Source organism: Salmo salar, chromosome 28 (assembly GCF_965601325.2).
Source record: "Salmo salar chromosome 28, fSalSal1, whole genome shotgun sequence".
Lineage (NCBI taxonomy): Eukaryota > Metazoa > Chordata > Actinopteri > Salmoniformes > Salmonidae > Salmo > Salmo salar.
This window is the reverse complement of record NC_138318.1, coordinates 44,114,713-44,139,375: the sequence shown is the minus strand read 5'-3', so window position 1 is coordinate 44,139,375 and position 24,663 is coordinate 44,114,713. Positions and strand designations below refer to the sequence as shown.

The 24,663-nt window shown below is 40.2% G+C and overlaps 1 protein-coding gene across 2 annotated transcripts in view; it reads right to left on the bottom strand.

Moving 5' to 3' along the window:
* LOC106610814 (mitogen-activated protein kinase kinase kinase 21) overlaps positions 1-24,223 on the bottom strand; it is a 34,501-nt gene extending 10,278 nt beyond the window's left edge. For both annotated transcript variants that reach the window (XM_014210420.3, XM_014210430.3), the window contains exons 1-6: positions 22,446-24,223; positions 11,416-11,596; positions 7,060-7,208; positions 6,528-6,703; positions 3,903-4,143; positions 373-483 (exon numbers count right to left, since the gene is read on the bottom strand). In XM_014210420.3, coding sequence (XP_014065895.3) covers positions 373-483; positions 3,903-4,143; positions 6,528-6,703; positions 7,060-7,208; positions 11,416-11,596; positions 22,446-23,220 — 1,633 coding nt within the window. In that variant the 5' untranslated portion in view covers positions 23,221-24,223. The remainder of the gene's footprint in view (positions 1-372; positions 484-3,902; positions 4,144-6,527; positions 6,704-7,059; positions 7,209-11,415; positions 11,597-22,445) is intronic.
* Between the last annotated feature and the right edge of the window lie 440 nt (positions 24,224-24,663).

Sequence of the window (24,663 nt, the reverse complement as noted above, 5' to 3'; positions counted from 1 at the left end):
AATTGCTGCCACAGGTGATTGTAACATGTATTGACTCAAGGGTGTATACTTATGTAAATTAGATATTTCTGTATTTAATTGAATATATTTGCAAACATTTTAAAAACATGTTTTACTTTGTTATGATGGGGTATCGTGTGTAGATGGGAAAAATGATCTATTTAATTAATTTTGATTTCAGGCTGTAACAAAACAAAAAGCAGAATAAATCAAGAGGCATGAATACTTTCTGAAGGCACTGGATGCCATGATAAAGCACATGTACAAAGCTTTGTTTCACAGCACACTTAAGCACATACTTTACTTGATACTTATGTATCTGACCCAGGTCTGTCGTGTTGCAGTATGTTGGATTGTCTGAGGTGTACTTACACTGGATGGCCCGGAGGCGGGGTATGAGTGTGGGGCTGCTGGGGGGGCTGGTGTTCAGACTCCTACTGTCCATAGAGGGTGACGCCTGCACTGTGATCTTGTGCTGGAAATCTATAAAACAGAGGCACAGGTAAGGCTGGTCGGTCACTTTGACCATTGGTGTAATCTCTTGTTGACTGACTACGTAACATAAAAAGGTATTGTAACGTCTGTCAAAAGACTGGGATGCAACGACCAATGAGCGAAAGTAGTTCCGCTTTGACTAGTCTTAGTAAAGCTGGTATGCTGTCTAGTTAATATGCTGTCCTACATGATGTCTTGTCAGTATGCTGTCCTACATGTCTTGTTAGTATGCTGTCCTACATGATGTCTTGTTATTGTGCTGTCCTACATGATGTCTTGTTATTGTGCTGTCCTACATGATGTCTTGTTATTGTGCTGTCCTACATGATGTCTTGTTATTGTGCTGTCCTACATTATGTCTTGTTATTGTGCTGTCCTACATTATGTCTTGTTATTGTGCTGTCCTACATGATGTCTTGTTATTGTGCTGTCCTACATGATGTCTTGTTATTGTGCTGTCCTACATGATGTCTTGTTATTGTGCTGTCCTACATGTCTTGTTATTGTGCTGTCCTACATTATGTCTTGTTATTGTGCTGTCCTACATTATGTCTTGTTATTGTGCTGTCCTACATGATGTCTTGTTATTGTGCTGTCCTACATGTCTTGTTATTGTGCTGTCCTACATGATGTCTTGTTATTGTGCTGTCCTACATGATGTCTTGTTATTGTGCTGTCCTACATTATGTCTTGTTATTGTGCTGTCCTACATTATGTCTTGTTATTGTGCTGTCCTACATGATGTCTTGTTATTGTGCTGTCCTACATGATGTCTTGTTATTGTGCTGTCTTGTTAGTGTGCTGTCTTGTTAGTGTGCTGTCTTGTTAGTGTGCTGTCTTGTTAGTGTGCTGTCTTGTTAGTATGCTCTCCTACATTATGTCTTGTCAGTATGCTGTCCTCCATTATGTCTTGTTAGTATGCTGTCCTCCATTATGTCTTGTTAGTATGCTGTCCTCCATTATGTCTTGTTAGTATGCTGTCCTACATTATGTCTTGTTAGTATGCTGTCCTACATTATGTCTTGTTAGTATGCTGTCCTACATTATGTCTTGTTAGTATGCTGTCCTACATTATGTCTTGTCAGTATGCTGTCCTACATTATGTCTTGTCAGTATGCTGTCCTACATTATGTCTTGTCAGTATGCTGTCCTACATTATGTCTTGTCAGTATGCTGTCCTACATTATGTATTGTCAGTATGCTGTCCTACATTATGTCTTGTCAGTATGCTGTCCTACATTATGTATTGTCAGTATGCTGTCCTACATTATGTCTTGTCAGTATGCTGTCCTACATTATGTCTTGTCAGTATGCTGTCCTACATTATGTCTTGTCAGTATGCTGTCCTACATTATGTCTTGTCAGTATGCTGTCCTACATTATGTCTTGTCAGTATGCTGTCCTACATTATGTATTGTCAGTATGCTGTCCTACATTATGTCTTGTCAGTATGCTGTCCTACATTATGTCTTGTCAGTATGCTGTCCTACATTATGTCTTGTCAGTATGCTGTCCTACATTATGTCTTGTCAGTATGCTGTCCTACATTATGTCTTGTCAGTATGCTGTCCTACATTATGTCTTGTCAGTATGCTGTCCTCCATTATGTCTTGTCAGTATGCTGTCCTACATTATGTCTTGTTAGTATGCTGTCCTACATTATGTCTTGTTAGTATGCTGTCCTACATTATGTCTTGTTAGTATGCTGTCCTACATTATGTCTTGTCAGTATGCTGTCCTACATTATGTCTTGTCAGTATGCTGTCCTACATTATGTCTTGTCAGTATGCTGTCCTACATTATGTCTTGTCAGTATGCTGTCCTACATTATGTATTGTCAGTATGCTGTCCTACATTATGTATTGTCAGTATGCTGTCCTACATTATGTCTTGTCAGTATGCTGTCCTACATTATGTCTTGTCAGTATGCTGTCCTACATTATGTCTTGTCAGTATGCTGTCCTACATTATGTCTTGTCAGTATGCTGTCCTACATTATGTCTTGTCAGTATGCTGTCCTACATTATGTCTTGTCAGTATGCTGTCCTACATTATGTCTTGTCAGTATGCTGTCCTCCATTATGTCTTGTTAGTATGCTGTCCTACATTATGTCTTGTTAGTATGCTGTCCTACATTATGTATTGTCAGTATGCTGTCCTACATTATGTCTTGTCAGTATGCTGTCCTCCATTATGTCTTGTCAGTATGCTGTCCTACATTATGTCTTGTTAGTATGCTGTCCTACATTATGTATTGTCAGTGTGCTGTCCTACATGATGTCTTGTTAGTATGCTGTCCTACATTATGTATTGTCAGTGTGCTGTCCTACATGATGTCTTGTTAGTATGCTATCCTACATGATGGCATGTTAGTATGCTAGTATGCTGTTCTCCATTATGTCTTGTTAGTATGCTGTCCTCCATTATGTCTTGTTAGTATGCTGTCCTACATGATGTCTTGTTAGTATGCTGTCCTACATGATGTCTTGTCAGTATGCTGTCCTACATGTCTTGTTATTGTGCTGTCCTACATGTCTTGTTATTGTGCTGTCCTACATTATGTCTTGTTATTGTGCTGTCCTACATTATGTCTTGTTATTGTGCTGTCCTACATTATGTCTTGTTATTGTGCTGTCCTACATTATGTCTTGTTATTGTGCTGTCCTACATTATGTCTTGTTATTGTGCTGTCCTACATTATGTCTTGTTATTGTGCTGTCCTACATGATGTCTTGTTATTGTGCTGTCCTACATGATGTCTTGTTAGTGTGCTGTCTTGTTAGTATGCTGTCCTACATTATGTCTTGTCAGTATGCTGTCCTCCATTATGTCTTGTTATTGTGCTGTCCTACATTATGTCTTGTTATTGTGCTGTCCTACATGATGTCTTGTTATTGTGCTGTCCTACATGATGTCTTGTTAGTGTGCTGTCTTGTTAGTATGCTGTCCTACATTATGTCTTGTCAGTATGCTGTCCTCCATTATGTCTTGTTAGTATGCTATCCTACATGATGGCATGTTAGTATGCTAGTATGCTGTTCTCCATTATGTCTTGTTAGTATGCTGTCCTCCATTATGTCTTGTTAGTATGCTGTCCTACATGATGTCTTGTTAGTATGCTGTCCTCCATTATGTCTTGTTAGTATGCTGTCCTACATGATGTCTTGTTAGTATGCTGTCCTCCATTATGTCTTGTTAGTATGCTGTCCTACATGTCTTGTTAGTATGCTGTCATACTTCTATGATAGATTCTAACGGAGCTTCTAAATAAATAAAGATCAGTGTAAATCTATTGAACTTTTTGTAAACTCAACAGTAACACTGACTTTGACAAAGAGAAAGACAGACTATCAGCCAACCCGACAAGACAGAAAGAGAGTCAGAAACAGACAAACAGAAGCACCCACCTGAGGGCAGGCTGATGCGGTTGCCGTCCTTGAGTTTTAGGCGGCTGCGTTTGAACTTGCCCTTCCTCTTCTTGACGTTGGGCTTGTCCTTGTTGAGCTGAAAGATGAGGATGTTGAGTTCCCTCTCCAACACATTGATCTCCCGCTCCGCCAGCTGCTGCTCCCTCCTCTTCAGCAGCTCCTCGTGGGACTTCTGCTGCAGAGCCGCACGCGTCAGCTCCTCCTCCCGCGAACGCAGTTCCTACAGGAACACATGGAGGGTCAGACGAATAGATGGACAACTCTGTATGATAAGGGCCGCGTTCCTCTGCCCAAGCGTTGCTGACGCATGCCAGATCTTACAACGCCTGGATAGGTATTTTACGTATCAGGCAGGGGTGCCCGCCCCTGCTATACAATAGTAGGGGAAACACTACCATAATGATCCACACACAGGTTCTAGGCAGTGCATTATTTCCTTAGCCCTTCTGTCTGTCATTTCTACTAAAAATAACTTGCATACCTTCATTGTTCACGTATTTTTATCAGATTGAACTCCTTGTAAATGATCAGAAACAAAGTTCTCTGCAAACACAGCAGTGATCAGTGCCCTTCCCCCCCAACCTTCACAATCAGTGAACTTACTCTGGGTGGTAGAAAAACAAAGCATTAGCTTTAGGCTAGAGTGGCCTGTGACCCCCAGCCACTCAATCCACAGAGCTGTCCCAGGCCCTCTGTCTGCAGTAACAGCAAGGTGGGCCCATTGTAGTGCTGCATGGCCCTGAAGCATAGCCCTTACTGAAGGAAAGCTCCTTTAAGAGAGGCTGGCCAGCACTCACAAGTTGTAAATCTCAACTGGCTTTATGGAGCTTTGCAGAAATGTTGTGGTGCTCGGGGAGAGGATGACTAAGCCAAAGATCACAAGCTAAAGGGGGCCCTCAGTTTCTGAGGCACATTCACAGAGATGTAGAGGGTCCTTTGACTGACAGGGTAAGAGGCTTCCATCGCTTGATCGTCAACTAGGTTGTGAATGAGTAGGGTTGACAAAAATCACTTGAACTATTACGTAGAGCACCATTTGGATTTTGTTTTGGTTCCTCTCAGAAAACATTATAATCCTTAAATGAATGCTTTCTGCAAAGCAGCTTTACAAACCCACTGGAGTGAAATGAGATATGTTGTGTAACAATGTTGCAACTTGTGAGGTAGAAAAAATATACAATCATTTCAGTGTTAAAAAAAACAGAAAAACAATAGCCCTCTATCTGGACTCAAAACTTCACTTTGTAGTTACAGAAGAAAGAAGTTTTGCAAAATGACGCATGAAGCAAGCTGAACCTCACTTTACCTACAGGCCTAGGGTCAGACTTCAGCCCCTCAGAAATATACATGAAGCAAGCTGAACCTCACTTTACCTACAGGCCTAGGGTTAGACTTCAGCCCCTCAGAAATATACATGACGCAAACTGAACCTCACTTTACCTACAGGCCTAGGGTCAGACTTCTGCCCCTCAGAAATATACATGAAGCAAGCTGAACCTCACTTACCTACAAGCCTAGGGTCAGACTTCTGCCCCTCAGAAATATACATGAAGCAAGCTGAACCTCACTTACCTACAAGCCTAGGGTCAGACTTAAAGCCCCTCAAAAATATATATGGATAAGTGTTTCAGATCATATGCAACCCCTAACAATGAAATGTAGAAACTCAAACTCAGTAGGAACAGTGTGTGACTATCTGTGCTTCCTTTACATCATTATCCTTTTAGAGGTAATTAAATGAACCAGTGTCATATGGGGAAACAACATGAAGAATTGACATACTAGACAATCCCTGGGAGAGCTTTGGTATATTGCACCATTTGCCAAGTTTGATGCTTAACGATTCAGCTGAAGTTGCAGGAAAGGGCATTCTCAATACAGCAATTACAAATCCCATTTGATTTAACGAGGAGGGACTAAGGAAAGCAGCTTATCGCATTACCAAGGGGAAATACTTAAAACCATCAATGCTAATAGCTTGTTTTGTTAAAGATACGATTAGCTCGCCTACAGAAAGTAACCAATTAAAATCAAAGCCGATCAAAGCACTCCCTTAACTACAGGTATATTGCACCGCTGCCTTCCACGTGCTTCTAACCTTGTACTTTACACAGTGGAAAGGTCTTGTTCCCACATTGGGTTCATATTAGAGGTTTACCTATACAACGTATCTACTTAATGAGTCACAAAGGATGAGTGTAAGTTATGAACAGGACAAATGTACTTAAGCAAAATAAAAAATACATTGCACAATTTCTCTCAATGTGTCCTGAGTACAGAAAATGCCATGTGAATGGTGAGAGGCGCTGTTTGGGAATACATCCCCCCTAAGCTGATCAACTGAACAATGACATACAGGGAGAGAGATGACATTTGCAGCAACAAGATTTGAACATTTAGTCCATAATGTTGTTTGATCGGTGGTTAGGCTATTAGCTGGCCAAAAGTAGGCTACATTAAAAGTGCAATACTGTAAATATAACTTTGTGTTAGTGTGGGTTTTCAGTGAATTTATGTAAATCACGAAACTTATCTGTATTTCCTGCGGTGCAGGAAAATTCTCAGCAACAAACGAGTAATCAAATTAAGATCCTACATCTGTACCTTCTCTTTTGTCCTGAGCTCATCAAACATCTCCTGGATCTCCACCCTCCAGTTCTCCTGCATGGAGTGGAAAGAGTCCTGGGGCATGGTGGCCATCACTGCTTCCTCTATGGCTGTTAGCTGCTCCAGGATGGAGGCAAACGATGGCCGGATGTGGGGGTCCTGCTCCCAGCACTCTGAGATACACAAGGTGGAACCAAGACAGATCAATGTTCTGGAACTTTGACAAGTAAATTAACACCATTATCTAGTTGTGTGACACACACACACACACACACACACACACACACACACACACACACACACACACACACACACACACACACACACACACACACACACACACACACACACACACACACACACACACACACACACACACACCCACACACACACACACACACACACACACCTTCTTGAACAACAATATATCATCCAATGAATGCAGCTACTTCAGGCAACATGAATTGTTCTTGAAAAGTGGGTTGAGGAATGGCAACAGCAGATGGATGGTCTGACTTGGTGACTGCACCTTCCATGAGCTTGGCGAAGGGTTCTGGGCAGGTGGATGGAATAGGGAGGGTTAACTTGTTGACAGCCACACCATAGGCCACAGCCAGCCCATCAATCCCACGGTAAGGCACCTCTCCTGTCAGCAGCTCCCATAAAAGAACACCATAACTAGAAGAGAACACAGATATAGTGAGTACAATGTCCTAACAACACACTGTTATTACAGCACTATTATAGTGATGGGGGGAAAAAACTACAGATACATATTGGGATATTATGCTTGACAAAAAATGTGATAGTTTTGACAATATTAATTTTGCACTAGTTGGCTGTACCTGCACCAAAACTCCAGTATTTTCCTTCATAGCTTATTCTCCATCTTATTTTTAAATAGTGAGCCAATTTGTTTTCAGCACTTTAATTTACATGACTAATAAAAACTTGTTTTGTCATGACTCTTGTCCTTCTGCATAAGACATATAGTGAACAATATGTTTGGAAAAATCTAATTACAATAAAATCACAGTATCGAATTGCAATACATATATAATTGTGAGAATTGCAATACATATGTAATTGTGAGAATTGCAATACATATATAATTGTGAGAATTGCAATACATATGTAATTGTGAGAATTGCAATACATATATAATTGTGAGAATTGCAATACATATATAATTGTGAGAATTGCAATACATATATAATTGTGAGAATTGCAATACATATATAATTGTGAGAATTGCAATACATATATAATTGTGAGAATTGCTATACATATATAATTGTGAGAATTGCTATACATATCGTATCGGCACCTAAGTACGGTGGTGAGGTCCTTAAGTATGGTGATAGTATGGTGAGGTCCTTAAGTATGGTGATAGTATTATATGGTGATAGCGTAGCATGGTGATAGTAGGCCTCCCGAGTGGTGCAGTGGTCTAAGACACACACTAAGACACATACTATACTATCACCATACTTAAGGACCTCACCATACTATACTATCACCATACTTAGGGACCTCACCATACTATAATAAGTATGGCGATAGTAAAGTATAGTGATAGTATAGTATGGTGCGGTCCCTAAGTATGGTGATAGTATAGTATGGTGAGGTCCCTAAGTATGGTGATAGTATAGTATGGTGAGGTCCCTAAGTATGGTGATAGTATAGTATGGTGAGGTCCCTAAGTATGGTGATAGTATAGTATGGTGAGGTCCCTAAGTATGGTGATAGTATAGTATGGTGAGGTCCCGAAGTATGGTGATAGTAGAATATGGTGAGGTCCCTAAGTATGGTGATAGTATAGTATGGTGAGGTCCCTAAGTATGGTGATAGTATAGTATGGTGAGGTCCCTAAGTATGGTGATAGTAGAATATGGTGATAGTATAGCATGGTGATAGTAAATATGGCGATAGTAAAGTATGGCAATAGTAAAGCATGGTGATATTATAACATGGTGATAGTATAGCATGGTGAAAGTAAGGCTGGGCAGTTTACGATATACCAGTATTGATGCAGGGACCAGTTTGGTTTTTACTTTACCTTCTATAACGGTATTTGAATGTTTGATTTGTTAAATGTGAAATGCCATGTGTAATGTCAATTTTTATAGTTTACTTCGCTACTTGAGTCATCTCTCTCCGCACCACTTTCCACACAGACCTAGACACGCCCTCTGTCACTCAAGAAGCGCATTTGATGTTCCTCAACCACGAGACACTTGCATTCAGTCTGCATGGTCATGGCAGCACAGGCAACAATGCTGTTTTCACTTTGCTTCTTAATATAAATCCACTTGCATTCAGTCTGCATGGTCATGGCAGCACAGGCAACAATGCTGTTTTCACTTTGCTTCTTAATATAAATCCACTAGCATTCTATAATGACTCTATTAGTCTGTGTTTCTTACATCAGCAAACAGCTAGTTTGTCTTTTCTTAGCAAGTTGCCCTAAATCTTGTGAGACGCTAATTGTTAGCCGCTAATAGCTAGCTAATAAATGTACTGAGTAAGAGCAAATGTAGCTAGCTAATACTGCCTGATAATACCAGCGATGGTGTAGACCTAAACCAGCATGTTGTTTGTGCAACAGTATCGTCTAAATCAAAAAGGAATATGCAAAGCAAGAATATGTTAGCTACATGAAGTAGCTAAGAGAAAACATGCAATGTAGCCAAAGCTTATAGGGTCCCCTAGGAAACAATCATCAACACTTTAGTTCCTAACTCCTCCCTGGCATTTTAATTTGTTGTCATCTCAAACAACACTGTATTCAAAGTGCCCACTATTATATTCTAACTATAGAATTAGAATAGCCATTCTATTTCCATGATTCCAACAGTTTTGCTCTAATTCGCAAGTCAAATCGCAATTGCAACATTTGGTTAAGTTCTAGGTTATTTGCCCATATCGTGCAGCCCTACGTGGCAGTGTGGAAATGATCTCAATTGAGCAGTGTTGTAAAGTACTTAAGTAAAAATACTTTCAAAGTACTACTTAAGTAAAAATACTTTCAAGTACTACTTCACTACATTCCTAAAGAAAATTCTGTACTTTTTACTCCATACATTTTCCCTGACACCTAAAAGTACTTGTTATATTTTGAATGCTTAGCAGGACAGGAAAATGGTCCAATTCACACGCTTGTCAAGAGAACATCCCTGGTCATCTACTGCCTCTGATCTGGAGGACTCACTAAACACAAATTATATCTGAGTGTTGGAGTGTGCCCCTGGCTATCCGTAAATTGAAATTATTTATACTTTTACTTTTGATACTTAAGTACATTTTATTAATTACATTTACTTTTGATACTTAAGTATATTTAAAACCAAATACTTTTACACTTTTACTCAAGTAGTATTTTACTGGGTGACTTTCACTTTTACTTGAGTAATTTTCTATTACCGTATCTTTACTTTTACTCAAGTATGACAATTGGGTACTTTTTCCACCACTGCAATTGATTGCAGAAAATGCAGAAATGATAAAAGTGCTGAAATCTGTTTTGGTTGAAGTTGAATTGAACAGTATAAAACAATCAGAATAGAGAAAGACTTATTGAAATCACTAAGAATGTATGTGTTGCCACCCTAGGATCACTCACTACTCATAAAGCACTAGGATCACTCACTACTCATAAAGCACTAGGATCACTCACTACTCATAAAGCACTAGGATCACTCACTACTCATAAAGCACTAGGATCACTCACTACTCATAAAGCACTAGGATCACTCACTACTCATAAAGCACTAGGATCACTCACTACTCTTTAAGCAAATGTACAACTTTTATTATTCAAAAACTAAAAATACCGTCATTTTTATTTTATTTTTTATATCGTGATATAATATTTTGGCCATATCGCCCAGCCCTAGGTGATAGTACAGCATGGTGATAGTACAGTGATAGTATACATTCCCACTATTATAACATGATAACACTCAAATTCACATTGCCTAAACCTTTGTTGTGCCTAGGGCTGCCATTTACTAGATCTTGTTCTTAAATAATGGACGTGTTGAATGCTAAATAATGGCAGTAAAATGTTGTTTACCAGTACAGTGCAAACAATGATCCTGTTTTGATTAAGCACCAAGCCTACAGTCATCACTTATCATGTAATTAATGTAAGCTCTAGATGCAGCAGATTGTTGTTACCAGTGGAGGGTGTTCAGGGCTACTGTAGGCTATACTGCACATCCTAGTCGCACAGAATGTACAGAAAGTTGTAATCTGATAAAAACTGTTTTGGTTTGAACAAAATAACAACGAAAGCACTTATTATCAGAAATAGGTCAGGACAAATGTTTCTAAATGTCTGAAAATAAAAGTAGTATCATGATGCCACCTTTCCAAATCCTCATCTCCTAAAAGCCTATTGATTCCAGTCTGACATGGGCCTGTTTGGAAAAGGGAGTAGAGGGAGAGCAATCCATGGTAACATAATTATGCAGAGACAAAATGTTTCACTTTATAATGTATGCCAAACAAAAACCACTGATTTCAAAGTTTAACAAACCATACAACTCTACGCACAATAACTACTTTTAAGAATTTACAATAAACTTTACAAAAACACATTTCCAGGAAAAATTGTGCAGATGCAAAGTTTGGTAACAGAATCACAGTAAAATTGACCTAAGTTTTATTCTGTAATCAAACTTTGCATCTGCACAGTTCTTCCTGGAAATGTGTTTTTGTAAAGTTTATTGTAAATTGTTAAAAGTAGTTATTGTGCATAGAATTCTATGGTTAGTTAAACTTTGAAATCAATGGTTTTTGTTTGGCATGCATTATAAAGTGAATACGTCTCAGCGTAATTCTGTTAGCATGGAATTTCCCAGGAGCGTGCTGTTAGTTTTACCTCCAGACATCGCTGCCTTTGGAGAAGAGAGAGGACTTGATGACTTCAGGGGCCATCCATGAGTACGTGCCAGCAGCACTCATCTTGGTGGTGTTGTGCCACTCTCTGGCCAGGCCAAAGTCTGTGATCTTCAAGGTCTTCCTTCCAATGTCATCGTTCTCGATTTTTTCAAGTAATAAAACTAGAAGGAGAGGAGTAGGTTGGTTAGGTATTTGGTGAACCACAATGGGATATCTTCAAGGTATATAAAACAAAATAAAAATTCATATTTTTCATGATGATCAAATGGGGAAAATGACAGCATTATAATAGATCTGTCCCCAGGTCTTAAACATGCTGTATACCTACAGTGCCTTGAGAAAGTATTCACACCCCTTGACATGTTCCACATGCTGTTGTGTTACAGCCTGAATTGAAAATTGATTACATTTAGATTTTGCGTCACTGGCCTACCCACACACACACACCATAATGTAAAAGTGGATTTATGTTTAAAGACATTTTTACAAATGTAAAAAAAAAATGAAAAGCTGAAAAGTCTTGAGTCATTAAGTATTCAACCCCTTTGTTATTGAAAGCCTAAATAACTACACTACTGTTCAAAAGTTTGGGGTCACTTAGAAATGTCCTTGTTTTTGAAAGAAAAGGAAATGTTTTGTCCACTAAAATAAGATCAAATTCATCAGAAATACAGTGTAGACATTGTTAATGTTGTAAATGACTATTGTAGCTGGAAACAGCAGATATTTTTTATGGAATATCTACATAGGCGTACAGAGGGCCATTATCAGCAACCATCACTCCTGTGTTCCAATGGCACGGTGTGTTAGCTAATCCAAGTTTATCATTTTAAATGGCTAATTGAGCATTAGAAAACCCTTTTGCAATTATGTAGGCACAGCTGTAAACTGTTGTCCTGATTAAAGAAGCAAAAAAACTGACCTTCTTTAGACTAGTTGAGTATTTGGAGCATCAGCATTTGTGGGTTTGATAACAGGCTCAAAATGGCCAGAAACAAACACTTTCTTCTTAAACTCGTCAGTCTATTCTTGTTCTGAGAAATGAAGGCTATTCCATGTGACAAATTGCCAAGAAACTGAAGATCTCGTACAAGGCTGTGTACTACTCCCTTCATAGAACAGCGCAAACTGGCTCTAACCAGAATAGAAAGAGGAGTGGGAGGCCCCGGTGCAAAACTGAGCAAGAGGACAAGTACATTAGAGTGTCATGTCTGAGAAACAGAAGCCTCAAGTCCTCAACTGGCAGCTTCATTAAATAGTACCCGCAAAACACCAGTCTCAATGTCAACAGTGAAGAGGCAACTCTGGGATGCTGGCCTTCTAGGCAGAGTTGCAAAGAAAAAGTAATGGCTTTTTAGGCAAAGTTCCTATGTCCAGTGTCTGTTTTATTTTGCCCATCTTAATCTTTTCTTTTTATTGGCCAGTCTGAGTTATGGCTTTTTCTTTACAACTCTGCCTAGAAGACCAGCATCCCAGAGTCGCCTATTCACTGTTAACGTTGAGACTGGTGTTTTGCGGGTACTATTTAATGAACATTGCAAGCTGCAATGTTTTTATTTGTTGGATGTATTAGCTATTTTTTCATAGTTGGCAATGGCAACAGAAGTAACTTTTTAGGTTTGTATCATTTTCATTTCGATAGAATTTTGATTAACCACAATGATTTTGAAATAAAATACATTATAAATGAAATGAAACTGTTCCAGGAAAGTGTGCATATGAAAACCATAACTGACATGGATATCAGTAGAAATGGTATGATAAATTGGCATTCCACATGAGAAAGGTTGCAATGCAGACTTGTCATGTAGCCTATTAGCGGCAACTTCTGGAGAGTAGCGGCAGAATCTGCAAAAGCCAGTAGGAGCGGGAGGAGAATGGTTGGGTCCGAGATCGCTGGCTCCCTCTGGAGTCATTTGTGTCTTATTTCATCTAACAGTGAGCTTAAAGCATCAGACAAGCTCAATGCATATAGTTGATTTTATTAAAACACACAGGGTATGTCTACATATGGAAAAATACACTTTACAAATTAAAGAACGTATTAAAAAATGTTGGTCGGGGACAGCCCTAGAATAGCAACATTGTAGTTACTCCACAATTAACCAAAATGACAGAGTGAAAAGAAGACCTGTACAGACTAAAAATATTCCAAAACATGCATCCTGTTTGCAATAAGGCACTAAAGTAAAACTGCAAAAAATGTGTCAAAGAAATGTACCTTATGTCCTGAATATAAAGTGCTATATTTGGGGCAAATACAACACTTAACTGAGTACCATTTTCATGTTTTCAAGCATGTTATGGGTACGTTATCGGCAAGGACTATTGAGTTTAGGATAAAAAGAAACGGAATAGAGCTAAGCACAGGCAGAATCCTATAGGAAAACCTGGTTCAGACAGCTTTCCAACAGACACTGGGAGAAATGTCACCATTCAGCAGGACAATAACCTAAAACACAAGCCCAAATATACACTGGAATTGCTTACCAAGACGACATTGAATGTCGAGTGGTCAAGTTACAGTTTTGAATTAAATGGCAAGACTGGAAAATGTCTGTTTAGCAATGATCAACAACCAACTTCACAGAGCTCGAAGAAGTATTTATAGATTGATTTGATTTGCACAAACTTTATTTGTCAAATGCGCCGAATACAAGCGTAGACATAACCGTGAAATGCTTACTTACAAGCCCTTAACTTCTTTGGTGATAGGGGGTGGTATTTAGACGTCCGGATGAAAAGCGTGCCCAAAGTAAACTGCCTGCTACTCAGGCCCACAAGCTTGGATATGCATATAATTGGTAGATTTGGATAGAAAACACTCTAAAAGTTTCTAAAACTGTTAAAATAATGTCTGTGAGTATAACAGAACTGAAATGGCAGGCGAAACCCCGAGGACAAAGCATTAAAAAAAAGAAATTCAGCATACCACTGATTTCAATGGCTGGCACTTTTATAATAGGGTGAAATCGTCCCCGATTGCAGTTCCTAGGGCTCCCACTAGATGTCAACAGTCTTTAGAAAGAGTTTCAGGCTGGTATCACTGTCAAAGCTGAACAAAAAAGTCTGCAAAGAAGCAAACACCGGCCACGAACGATGTATTTACAATACCGCGTTGGTAATATAGCATTATTTGTTTGACCGCAACTTCTGGAGTAGCTAGCTTTTAGCTTGGTACCTAGCTAGCACCAATACAACCAGCCTGAAAACAATGACCAGCAGAAACTCCTTGTGAGTAAGTATTAGCTAGATAGCCACTTGTTGTTTGCCTATTGAAATTGAACTTCAGTTCATGGAAATAAATAGCTAGCCAGTTACTTAACCCTGTTGCCCAAAGCTAACGTTATGAGCAGCCAGCTAGCTTCATCTGGCTAGTGAGGCTTGACCGGACTGGGTAATGTGCTGTGAAGCTAGCCACAATAATGATTAGGCACAATAGTGGAATTTGCGATTTGCCTTTAAAATAAAAGTACCTCTTTGAAAGTGATGCAGAAGGTTACAATTGGTGGAATCATGCCATATTTCAACTAGATAACGTTAAACAAGGTTGGAATGTGAAGCAATGAAATGGGGTATCAGTCTACTCGGTGACACCCACAGAACACAACTGAAGAGTTTACGTAAATATTAGCGATGTAGCTCTTATCGCGGGACTGTGACTGTGTGAAATCACCTCCCCAGTCAGCCTATTGTGTGTATTGACATTCATATTGCACTGTATAGCTTTACCTAAGGATTGGGGATCAATGAAATGGGGTATCAGTCTGATCAATACAAAATATAATTTTTCCCAATATCATCCTCAGAGTTATCAGACTCCAAAAAAATCCACGCAGTATTGTTTTCCCTCTGGAATAGTGTTTAATACATATAGGTTTCAGAGTCCCGCAATAAGAGCTACGATCGCAATGTTCTCTGGGTGTCACTGAGTAGACTGATACCCCATGTCATTGATCCACAATCCATACAGTGGCTTGCAAAAGTATTCACCCCCTTTATATTTTTCCTTTACAGCTGCAAGTCTCTTGGGGTATGTCTCTATAAGCTTGGCACATCTAGCCACTGGGATTTTTACCCATTCTTCAAGGCAAAACTGCTCCAGCTCCTTCAAGTTGGATAGGTTCCGCTGGTGTACAGAAATCTTTAAGTCATACCACAGATTCTCAATTGGTTTGATGTCTGGGCTTTGACTAGGCCATTCCAAGACATTTAAATGTTTCCCTGAAACCACTCGAGTGTTGCTTTAGCAGTATGCTTAGTGTCATTGTCCTGCTGAGAGGTGAACCTCCGTCCCAGTCTCAAATCTCTGGAAGACTGAAACAGGTTTCCCTCATCATTCCTTCAATTCTGACCAGTTTCCCAGTCCCTGCCGATGAAAAACATCCCCACAGCATGATGCTGCCCCCACCATGTTTCACTGTGGGGATGTTGTTCTCGGGGTGATGAGAGGTGTTGGGTTTGCGCCAGACATAGCATTTTCCTTGATGGCCAGAAAGCTACATTTTAGTCTCATCTGACCAGAGAACCTTCTTCCATATGTTGGGGGAGTCTCCCACATGCCTTTTGGCGAACACCAAACATGTTTGCTTATTTTTTTCTTTAAGCAATGGCTTTTTTCTGGCCACTCTCCCGTAAAGCCCAGCTCTGTGGAATGCACGGATTAAAGTGGTCCTATGGACAGATACTCCAATCTCCGCTGTGGAGCTTTGCAGCTCCTTCAGGGTTATCTTTGGTCTCTTTGTTGCCTCTCTGATTAATGCCCTCCTTGCCTGGTTCGTGAATTTTGGTGGTCGGCCCTCTCTTGGCAGGTTTGTTGTGGTGCCATATTCTTTCCATTTTTAATAATGGATTTAATGGTGCTCCGTGGGATGTTCAAAGTTTCAGATCTTTTTTTATAACCCAACCCTGATTTTGAAACAAGTTTTTTTTCCCATTTCACTTCACCAATTTGGACTATTTTGTTTATGTCCATTACATTTCAATTACAGGTTGTAATGCAACAAAAGGAAAAACACCAAGGGGGATGAATACTTTTGCAAGGCACTGTAAGTAAGTAAGTATGCCCCCAAAGCAATTCTAAAGTAAAATACATCCAGTGTGATTTAAACAGATTTGTCAAATTAACAAATTATTGTATTTTCTTGATTTTATATAAACAACATTCCAACCTCGTTTAGCATGATGTATTCAATTATGGCATAATTCTACTATTTGTATTCATTTGTATCACTGTCAATGACATTCTTTTATTTTGAAGGCTAACCGCAAAGTCCACTATTGTGGCTAATCCTTATTGTGGCTAGCTTCACAGATGGGTCCAACCACCATTAATCAAATAATAACTGTCTTATAAATTAGGGTTATTTTAGATGACACTTAACTAACTATAGCTACTGAAACAGATGTCGTTTTCCTATGTTTTTGGGGAAGAACATCGTTTGCATCCATGAGCTAGCTAGCTTTTTTTTTATGACCACCACTTTAGGTGAGCGAGACAACTTTACCAGCATCATAGCATATGTATCGATGAATCATTGTGACATATGATATACGAGTGATAGAGTAATCAATGTGTAATAACTACGTAAAAAAATTATGAACACGTTAAATTATTATGTGACATGCAGTCATATTCAGGTCCTGATTGGTCAACAAGCTTATTTGACACGTCAAATAATGTTATTTGACATGCAAAAACCCAAACGGCGTCCCCATAGTATGAGAAATCCTGGTTGAGAATGAAACGACCAAACAAATGAACAACGAAACAGCACAGCATGTAAGTGGAAGAAATAGGTTTTGATGATGTTTTACTGGTAATGGGGACATAAGTAAATGCCAACAAAATAACTTTTTGGTCATTGTGGTGTGTGTGTGTGTGTGTGTGTGTAACCTTTATTTAACTAGGCAAGTCAGTGAAGAACAAATTCTTATTTAAAATGACGGCCAAACCCGGACGACGCTGGGCCAATTGTGCGCTGCCCTATGGGACTCCCAATCTGGCCGGATGTGATACAGCCTGGATTCGAACCAGGGACTGTAGTGACACCTCTTGCACTGAGATGCAGTGCCTTTGACCGCTGCATCCATGTGTGTGTGTTAACTATTTAACTGTACTAGATGCTTAAAAGGCCAATAACATTTTAAATGTCGCTTATTGGTAGTTTTTTTGTTGCAAGGAAAATATCGGATATTGATATCGGACAAAAATGTAATATCGGTGCGTCACTACTCCATACCAACACCACAGCCAACTTGGCCATTCTAACAAAAAGCCATTATCCAAAGACTAAACACATATTTAATTTTTACAGGGGAACCCTTAAACTTTCCCATGTCCTTAGTGTTGATATTTAATAATCATCTACTCCAGAATAGAGCCTACAGTAGATAAGGTCTTGTGGGCAGGCTTGACTCTACTGCCAGCTCACAGTCACGAACTTGCCAAATGGGAGGGTGACAACAAAGCACAAACATAGGCTACACCTAGAGAATGGTAATGTAGCAAATAGGCTGCATCTGGGGGAAGGGTAATGTAGCAAATAGGCTACATCTGGCGGGGGTAATGTAGCAAATAGGCTACATCTGGGGGAAGGGTAATGTAGCAAATAGGCTACATCTGGGGGAAGGGTAATGTAACAAATAGGCTACATCTGGGGGAAGGGTAATGTAACAAATAGGCTACATCTGGGGGAAGGGTAATGTAGCAAATAGGCTACATCTGAGGGAAGGGTAATGTAGCAAATAGGCTACATCTGGTGGGGGTAATGTAGCAAATAGGCTATATCTGGTGGAGGGTAATGTAACAAATAGTTTACATCTAGTGGAGGGTAATGTAGAAAATAGACTACATCTGGTGGAGGCTAATGTAGCAAATAGGCTACATCTGGTGGAGGTTAATGTAGCAAATAGGCTACATCTGGAGGAGGGTAATGTAACAGAATCACTAGAGCAGAACAGCAACAATATGGTGGAGAGCTATGGCAGTGTAGGAGGACTATTTGTGTCTTCTGTTCTGTTATTTGAAGTAGATAAAAATTATACTGTAACTGAAATTGAATCTAAGTGAAGGTAGAAGCTAACAAATATGCCCCAGTGGCGCAATATCCAAAACAGGCTAGGAAGAAACTAGGCCTATTCCATTTCAAACATGTTTCACTGGTTCAATGAGCCTATAAAATCCAGCAGTTTAAGCTCGTCTCCATTTCCCTTTGCTTAGTCTTGTGTGTTTCTACCACACTATATACAAAAAATTTGCCGTAAAAGTACCAGCTCAAGGTGATAATGCCTCATTTGTAGACAGAATACTGGGTTGAGTCAGTCAGGTTTTCACCAACTGTTGGGCTATGCAAGGTGCCTGACAATAGGCAGTTCCTAAGTGGCCATAATAAAAATAATATTCAAAGCATTTCCAGTTGTCCTTTCAGAAAAAGCCTGTAGTAGGCTAACTACGCATTAATGTGGTTCATTTCAAGGAAGGGACAAAAAAAAAAGTTGCCTTGCACTCTATGGTTATGCTCAGCTTACTTATGCCCTCCTCTGAATTGGCCTATATATTTTCAGTACCTATTTTATAGGTTGGGGTGTAAACGTGAGAGCTAGACACAACAATAACCATGACTTGGATCCACAGGATAACACTGTGACTTCCAACAGAACACTATTGTTCCCTGGTTTCATTTCAAGTGCATGCCTTCTGGAGCGAGAATCTTGAAATTCTTTAACCTTCGCATCTCTGTAGCCGAAACTACAAAATGAAAGTGTTAGGAGGGCTGGCAAGAGGCCACGTTTCAATGTGCTGTGCCCTGTCTGCCAAATGAACATTGCTTCCACCTACAGTACCTCCCTACTCTACAGCCCCAATCAGCAGGAAGGAACAACCTATTGTGTTAAAATAAAAATAAAAGAGAGTTGCAGCTGTTGTGGAGATTAAATATAATCAAAATAAGCCTTTCAGACCCGGGAGTGTGGACATTCTTGTGGCTGCCGTCACCTAGCAACTAGTGCTTGACCACTCCATTGTGCAAACTTATGTTAAGCTTTTGCCCCCTCATTAGCAGCATTCCTCCTTCGACCGAGAGGTATTAAAAGATTAGGGAACACAAATACACAATTTCACAGACTTTTTCATATTCCCTTAAAATAATCATTGATCAAATCAGTGTGTGTTATACTACACTAAGTCAATTGTGGGTTGATCACTTCTGAAGGTATAAAAGGTAGGTTGTGAAAGTTTGTGCACTGCATTAGCCCTCCTCTCACAATGCATGCTCAAGAGAAACCTTCACAATGATATCCCACAGATGAATTGCCCTTTAGGCTGCCTTATTTGTGGCTGGTGTCCTGAGTAACTGGTTTAAAAGTATGAAACAAGAGAAAGTGTATAGTTCCCGGTGGGTGGGTGGGGGTGGCTTGGGTCGGTGAATTCAGTGCGCACCTAAACAAACATGTTATATTTTCCAATTAAAGTCAGCTGCAAGTGTTATTTGACACAATAATGTGGAAAAATAAAACACTACCTTGTGTTAGCAGTGCAGTTACCGTAATTCTGTTACCGGGTGTAAATCCACTTCACCTACTGTAGTTCAATAACCAAAAAATTTCATTTCTAACTCAAGGTGTCACGTCATAGCTGACACCCCATTCTTTCTTAAGACATCTTTGAATCTTAATATTTAACCGTTTTTGGAACGAGCGGTCGCAAAAAAAAAAAAGAGGGAGATTTGACCATTATTCTGTTACCAAACATTGCACCTGCACAGTTCTACCAGTAAATGTGTTGAGCAATATTCCTGGTGAATTGTTCAAAGTAGTCCTTGTACATAGAGTTGCATGGTTTGTTAAACTTTGAAATTAATGCTTTTTATTTGGCATACATTATAAAGTGAGGTGGGAAATAAACTTACCATGGAATTACCCTGTTCAATAAAAAGAGGTTGGGTTTGTTTGGTTAGCCCACACCCCCATCTGACAGTGATTATGTAGACATGTGAATGATTCCCTGGTGAAAAATAAAATGCAGCCAGATGGATTGCCGAACAAGGTTCACCTTCGGTGAAAGCAGAGCCTGATGTGAGACACCAGAGAACAGACAGTCGCCAGAATCATGTTTCACACAACTCAGAGGTCTCACTTTGAAGTATGAAACCACAGTCATAGTCCACTCTGAAACCTTCTCATGCATTATTCAGAGGGACGACTCCGAGGCAGTATCAAAAAGTAAACAACGCCACATAAAAATTTTAGTCTGGAAATCTTATCACCTGCTGAAACAGGCCTAAAAGTTAACTGTAGCATGTTTCAGTTCTAAAATCTTCAGGATTTTTCCCAGAGGCTCAGTAGGTCGGTTCTTGCAACACCGGGATTGTGGGTTTGATTTCCACATGGTCCATATAGGCCTAATATGAGATTCTTTGGGAAATTTAGGAGCACATAGCCTAGACGGCAGCGTAGCCTAGTGGTTAGAGCATCGGACTAGTAACTGAGAGGTTGCAAGTTCGAATCCCTGAGCTGACAAGGTACGAATCTGTCGTTCTGCCCCTGAACAAGGCAGTTAACCCACTGTTCCTAGGCCGTCATTGAAAATAAGAATTTGTTCTTAACTGACTTGCCTAGTTAAATAAAGGTAGAGTAAAAAAATAATTAAAAAAAGACTGATGACATGGTTTGAAGTTGAGTGTTTAGTAAAGCAGGGGCTATATTTGAGACAACATTAGGGAACCCAGCTGAGCAAACATAGACCTTATTTCACATCCTTTCCTTTCGAGCGTCCCCCTGCATACACAGATCCTTCTCTAGGGTCCTGCCTGGTTTTCACATGCCCTGAAGAGGATCTGTGTTTGTGGGGATCAGCCACATGCCAAACAGATGGAGGAGACAGCTCAGTCTCAGCTGCTTGTACAGGCCTCTGGAGTCTATACGGGTGACTGAAAAACAGAGTTGAAAGAGGGAATGTTGTCTGTGCTGAATGACTGTGGAAAGGAATGGAATGCAGAGATGGTGCAATTTCATCGCAGTCACAATGAATCTGCACTTCCAAAAATTTAATCTGCACTTCCCAAAATGTCAAACATTACTGCTTTGCTAACTTAATGTACTGTCACACAATCAGGCAAGATGGGACAGATATGTCAACAATACCTAGGCGCCAGGTAGCCTAGTGGTTAGAGCGTTGAACTAGTAACCGAAAGATCGAAACCCAGAGCTGACAAGGTAAAAACAATTATCTGTCGTTCTACCCCTGAAAAAGGCAGTTAACCAACCCACTGTTCCTAGGCCGTCATTGTAAATAAGAATTTGTTCTTAACTGACTTGCCTAGTTAAATGAAGTAGTTCTCTTTCAACATGCCTCTGGGCCAGGTGACTGATGAACATGGTCATAATCGTTTTCTAGCACATCATTAATGTGAGGCTAGCCCAAGGGGGTTTCAGTGATAGTTTAAACAGGGAAAGTCATGGCGAAGAAGCCCTCGCTCTTAATCATTCCTTGAAATGCCAACCTCAACCCTCAGTTGCTAGTGGGCCTATCAACAACATGCATGCAATGTCATATAATAGATGCCATTTAGTAGACGCTTCTGTTGAAAGAGACTTAGTCATGCATGCATACATTTTATATATGGGTAGTCCCGGGAATTGAACCCACTATCCTGCACTTGCATTCTAGGCTTATATATGGCAGCTTACCCAATGTGCAGAACACATTACTTAGTGATGGATGTTTCAGTTGTGTAGAATATCAATTGTATCCTCATGCATTAGTTTAGTAAAAGTAAAAGTGTATTCATAAGCTTTAGGATTATTTTTTAGTTGGTAGAGGACATTGTGGACCATTCCAGATTCGGCATCCTTCAAACTGTTTCAAGAGGGGTGTGCCCAAAGGTAATAGTGCATGCACAGTTGCATTTTTGGAAACAAGTGCACCTAGGGCCATGCTCTGTTTTAATCTGTTCTGAAAAGTGATGCAAGGTTATTTTTAGCAGATGGTAATATTAATATGTTTCTTACTGTTGCAGGATTTCAGGTCGCGGTGAATAATAGGCACAACAGCCTCCTCATGTAGGTAGTGCATGCCCCTGGCGATTTGAACAGCCCAGTTGACAAGAATGTGTGGAGGTATCCTCCGACCAGTCAAAGCCCGGGTAAGAGTCCCTCCACGAGCATATTCCATCACCAAGCACAGGTTCGGCTCCTCAAGACAAACACCTTCCAGTTTTATTATATTGGGATGTTGTAGCATAGAGAAGAGCTTGGCCTCTTGTTTAACACCATCCGAAGTTGCAGTGATGTCTTCGTCAGGATCCTGTCGCGCTGCCTTCACAGCGACCTCTTGGTCCTTCCATGCCCCTCGGTAAACTTTACCGAATCCCCCGACACCGATTATTTCCTCTAAAACGAGTTCGCTAAAATCTATTTGGATGGGAGTACTCGGACGCTCCCTCACCCCTACCGTGCTACCGTCTGGAAGTCTGTAAATGGCAGGTTGATAGGTAACATAATTTGCAGGGAAAATCCCGACTCGATGGTTAATTTTACCCGTCCACCATCCTTCATCTCCCGAGATGGCAGCATCCTTCGAGAGGACCTCAACAACGTCCCCCCGCCGCAGACTAAGTTCGTCTTCTCCAGTACTTCCATAGTCAAACACAGCCGTCCACAGCGTTCGGGACAGGGGAGCAGAATGAGCCCAAGCTCTTGCAGTGGGGGAATCTGTCCAGGCATGCTCTCCCGTGTCTTTCGGTCGCCCATCACCGTTTGGGAAACCGCCCTTGGAAACATCCATTTCTCGGTGGCTGTAGCCGCACCATATAGGGTGCAAACTGTTGACGAAAACTCAAACGATCAAAGGACCTCTAATTGGAATGCTCGTGAATCGTTCAGAACGATATCACAAATGGGCAAGACGGTTCCAGCATGGTATTCCAAAGTCCTGGTAAAACGCGTTTGCTACTTTCATCTCTCCACAGGGAGTTTCTTTGTGGGTCAACTTTTGATAACTAGTTAGGTAAAACTAGCTAACTAGTACCTAACGTGCTATAAAGTTACGCTAGTTGGAAAAAACAAAGCATATTTATGTAGCTAACGAGCTACTTATCAGAAAGTGTACATTGAAGTTTACCCAGTCCCAACACGGACAGAGTGAAAAATAAGCCCATTACAGCTACTTAACTTAGTAGCTAGCAAAAAGTGCATAGCTAAATGTGCTAACGTTAGCAGCTACCTAATTTAGTAGCTAGCAAAAAATGCATAGCTAGGCGTGCAAACGTTAGCCTGAAAATTCAGGAGTTATGACGTTTATCAAGTGCCAAAACAGTACCTGCAGTCACATTATCGAAATAAACTTGGGTTAAACACCAGAAACATACACCAACATCAGGATTAGCTATATTATTGTTGGTAACTATGCTATTGCCAAGCTAAGTTTTCAGTTAGCTTTTAGCTGGCAAGTTTAGCTAACGTTAGTTGAATCGCTGTCCAAAACCTTTAGCTGGCTAGCTAACCCATTCGCTATACTACTATAGTAGTTAGCTAACGTTAGGTCAGCCCATTGACTGCACTGACACTTGAACATTTGGAGCATACATTCTGCTAATATCGTGTAACCAACAATGGAACGTTTTGTTGCGTTGAAATGATTCGCTAGGATCCGAAAGATATCAAACGTTTCACAACTTCCCTCAAAACAACCCGTACGGCACCGTCCTTGCTCCAACTAGACTTATCCGAACTATCTGACACACTATTCAGCGTCTGGCTGATCCTGGGAAGTATGCGAACGCTGCTCGAGCTGTTCTGTTCTACACGCAGATTGGTGAATTTAGCCTCACGTGACATGCCTGTTCCTATAGGAAAACGAGGAGGAGCCGTTGGGGGAGTAGTCTCCGTGTGCGGGAGAGTAGCCTCCGTGTGCAGAAGAGGGCGCGCTGTGATGGAAAATTATGCAATATTATCGATGATAGCAATAGTAGGCTAATCATGAATTACAGTGCAGCCATGCGTAAACTCATTATCTGACAAGCACCAACACGACATTCACATCTTAAACCAAAGAATTATTGTTTATTAATGATTCATAAACTAGCCTACATTAATTTGGCCTATAACTTAGGCCAGTAATGAACTGTCTAGGCCTATTTATTAACCCCTTTAGACCATATTTTTCAACAATTGCATGTACTTTTTAGGCCCTGTAAGAATTTTTTTTTCGTGGGTTTTGAAGAATATG